At 51.5% G+C, this 3,932-nt stretch overlaps 1 protein-coding gene across 1 annotated transcript; it reads right to left on the bottom strand.

Moving 5' to 3' along the window:
- Positions 1-1,349: 1,349 nt before the first annotated feature.
- Positions 1,350-2,459, bottom strand: LOC123133948 (V-type proton ATPase subunit D). The gene has a single exon (XM_044553323.1). The coding sequence runs from the start codon at positions 2,405-2,407 to the stop codon at positions 1,601-1,603; it is 807 nt and encodes a 268-aa protein (XP_044409258.1). The 5' UTR covers positions 2,408-2,459; the 3' UTR covers positions 1,350-1,600.
- Positions 2,460-3,932: the final 1,473 nt, after the last annotated feature.

Here is a 3,932-nt window from a genome sequence, read left to right as displayed (position 1 = left end):
GGTCACGGTGGCCTCTGGCTTGACATTATCCGGAACAAATACTTGCGTGGACAACCCCTAGCCTTCTGCCAGAAATCGGGCGGCTCTCAGTTCTGGTAGTCTATTGTCCAGCTTCTCCCGGTCCTCCGCATAGGGACCTCCATCTCGGTGGGATCCGGACTCTCGACGTTCTTCTGGTTTGATCGCTGGGCCGGGGACACTCCCTTTGCAGCCCGCTTCCCCGTCCTCTTCTCTATCTCCGTCGATCCCATGATCTCTGTTGATAGGGCCCTTCTTGACTTAGGGCGCCTTGCTTTCCGACGGCCTTTTGGGCCCGCGGAATCCGCCGCCTGGCGTGAGTTGCTTGACTGTGTTGCTCTCCATGAGCCTTTGGTGGATGGTGGACCTGACCTGGTGCGCTGGCGCCTTGAGCCGTCGGGCCAGTTCTCCACCAAGTCGCTTTACTTGGCCATTGCCCCATCCTCCGCCCCTTCCCCTGTCGATGGTTTGGTCCATCCGCGTACCCCTGAAGATTCGTATCTTCATGTGGCAATGGATTCGCGGTCGGGCCCCGTCCGAGATGGAGGTCCGCAAGCGCAATGGCCCGGGTACAGGCATCTGTCCGCTCTGTAGTGTTCCCGAAGACTCGAACCACATTTTCTTCTCCTGCGTCTCTGCCCAGTTCCTTTGGAGTTGCTTTCGAGAGGTGGTCGGTGGAAATTGGTGCCACACCAATTTCCCGGACTTATTTGCTGAACTCCAGTTGTCCCCCGCAACCTCTTGCCACATTAGGTGGCTTGAGGTTGGGGTACTCGCCTGGACCCTCTGGACTGTTCGCAATAAGCTTGTGATTCAGCGTACTCCCCTTCGACGGGCTACTGACGCTCTCTTCAAACTCTCGGGTTTCTTGCAGCTTTGGCGGCCGCTTAGCCGCCCCCCGAACCGCGACGCCATCTCAGCCTTCATCGCCGACCTCCGCTCGATGGCCGTTCGCCTGTCGCCGCCGCCTCCACCGCCACCGCCGGATCCAGACTAGGGGCTTCCTCCGTCCGGCGTGCTCTGTTTTCTTTTTTGTTTTCTGGGCTTGTTGAGCTGTGCCCTCTGCAGAACCTATGTACTTTGTCGTGAGACTTGGGTGGGTGTGTGAACTTGACTCTGATTGTATGCTCTGTGGCGGTTTGCTTTATATATAAAGCGGGGCGAAAGCCTTTTTGGGTAAACTTTGTGGCTTTGATTATGACCAACGTTGTAGGTGGTTGCGTGCAGTGTGGCCGGGCGTAGCCACAACTTTTCCAATACATGTAGGACTTCACAAACGTTGCTACATGAACCGCGCAACTTCTACTCCCTCCGTTCCTAAATATTTGTCTTTCTAGACATTCAAATGGACTACAATATACGGATGTATGTAGACATATTTTAGAATGTAGATTCACTCATTTTACTTCGTATGTAGTCACTTGTTGAAATCTCTAGAAAGACAAATATTTAGGAATGGAGGGAATAGTATTCTGCAAATTTCAAAGGAATTTCAAATGAGAGGAACTCAATATATTTTTACCGGACTTTTTGCATGCAAAATACTCCTAGTACTGATACGTCACAGTAGCTAGCTTCCGGATCAGGTGTATCCAAAAATGATGTCTTCGTCCCTCTGGCCGTCTCCATTGTCCAGCATGGTGGCGGCGGTGCCGAGGGAGACGCCGCGCTTGAGTGCGACCTCGCCAGCGACCTTCTCCCCGGCGTACAGCTTTGCGGACTCCATCTGGCGCTCCAGCTCCCGCTGCTTGACGGCCTGAATCTTCTTAAGACGGAAGAACTCCTCTCTCTCCTGCTCGTCAAGCTCGCCCCTGATATAGGTAACGGTGTTCTCCAGCTGCGGCTTCACTACGTGCTCCAGCGCGTTCACGCGCCGGTTGGTCGTCTTGATCGCCTCGTCCAGCGTCAGGAACGACGTCTGCAGCGACGCCAGCTCCACCAGCAGCTCGATGGCGCGGACGTGCGCCGCACGGCAGGCTGACACCTGCTGCCCGCCGCCCGCGAGCCCGGCGAGCAACGGCGCCCTCGCGCCGGCGCCGTCCATGAAGTGCTCGAAGCAGGGGAGGCGGACGCCGGCGATGTTGTCGTGGTGAGCGCGCACGCGGAGGCGGGCTGGGCCGGTGACGGACTGCTGGATGACATGCCGGAGGGGGCCGCCGGCGACGTAGAGCGCCTCGGCGAGGGAGAGGGAGGCGCCGCGCATGGAGTCGCCCACGGCCTCCTTGGCGGCCACGATGCGCTTGAGGATGGCTCGGAACTGCATGGTGAGCGCGTCCGACTTCTTCTTGAGCAGCGCGTGGCCGCGGGTGGCCGCCGCCAGCCGCGCCTTGATCATGCCCATCACCGTGACCGTCGGCACCACGTTCAACCGCTGTCCCTGCCCCGCCATGCCGCCGGCGGAAGCTACCTAGTGCTGGCGTGTTGGCTCTGTGTACCTTTTCTTTCTGCCAGGACTCTGTATACTTCTTGATCTGGCTAGCTCGCACCAATTATAGGTGCATACGCAGGCGCCAAAAGGACACGTCGGCGTGTGTCGGGATGGTTCAGGAGAAGATGACACACACTGACACACACGAGAGTGCAACATCTGTGCATGGATGCTCATGCTATTTGGACTATCTTAAGACTTGTGTAGCTATCTGGTCAATTGTTCATCACCAGAAAACAGCTGCGCTGGTACACAAATAGTCTCTCCGTTCGGCCATGCATTTTCTGGCTCAGATTCAACTTCATTCAACGAACCCGAATTGAGCCGATGTCATGCAAGCGCATATCTGCAGGGAATATGAAATATCTGGTCGCAAGTCCATCTGATCCCTAGCTTTCAAACTATTATTGCTTGTTGATCACTGTTTTCACCGCTTCGAGTTTTTTTTAGCTTTGGTCTCCTACGGCTGCTATTTGTCGGTGTGTTATTTGTGCGCGTGTTGATGTTGGTTGTGTGTATCCTAGCTATGCATAGTTCGGTCGGGTGTGTGTTTATTGTGTTTGTATCCACTTGATGCTTCATTTTAAATTAATAAAATTCATCATTTGTCAGAAAAAAGTCCATCTGATCCCTATCTAGCTTTTGAACTATTTGCTCTTTGAGCCATGGCCTGTAGTGTGTTAAGTACTACTTCTGTTCCATAATAAGTGTTGTGGTTTTAGTAAACCATGACATGTGTTATGTTGTTTAACTCTATACTGCATGTCTTTTGTGAGAATAGGAAATCAAATATTATCAAAGATCCAAAGTTGATTTCATCTTGAAGGGAGATAGTAATACACGATACTTTCAATTGGACATTTGGCATGGCGCTAGAACATTGTTATGAGATGTTTTTGCTGGTATTGAGCCAGATTTGGATGCTCAAGTGGAATTTGAAACATTCCAAAAAGTGTGAGATCCAACTACAAGGAAACAAGCAGTTTGATACACATTGTTATGGTATCTTTCACCTCTCTTTTTTTGATACCAATGGTCAGCATAGGAAGAAATGTATTTTTAGTCTCCAACAAGATGAGAGGGGGATCGAAGGTCAGGAAGAGCTCAAAAGCTATATCACCAAATACTACAAATATCTGTTCAGGGCACTGGATGAAAGGAAATTCACCCTTGATGAAATCTGGACATATGATATTTCACTAGTCACGACAGAAGAGAACGATATCCTCACAACACCTTTCTCTGAAGATAAGGTAAGAGTTGTGGTGTTCCACATGGAACATAACAAAGCTTCAGGCCCTGATGGCTTCCCCGCAGAATTCTATCAGAATTTCTAGAATGTCATTACATTGTTTTCATGCCGGCCAACTCGATCTATCCAGGCTGAACTTTGGTGAGATAGTTTTGTTGCCCAAAATTAAGGAGGCTAAGCGGATCCAGCAATATAGACCAATATGTCTCCTTAATGCCAGGTTCAAGATTTTCA

Source organism: Triticum aestivum, chromosome 6B (genome assembly GCF_018294505.1).
Source record: "Triticum aestivum cultivar Chinese Spring chromosome 6B, IWGSC CS RefSeq v2.1, whole genome shotgun sequence".
Classification (NCBI taxonomy): Eukaryota; Viridiplantae; Streptophyta; class Magnoliopsida; order Poales; family Poaceae; genus Triticum; species Triticum aestivum.
The sequence above is the reverse complement of the archived record's forward strand: the minus strand, read 5'-3'. Positions and strand labels throughout refer to the sequence as shown.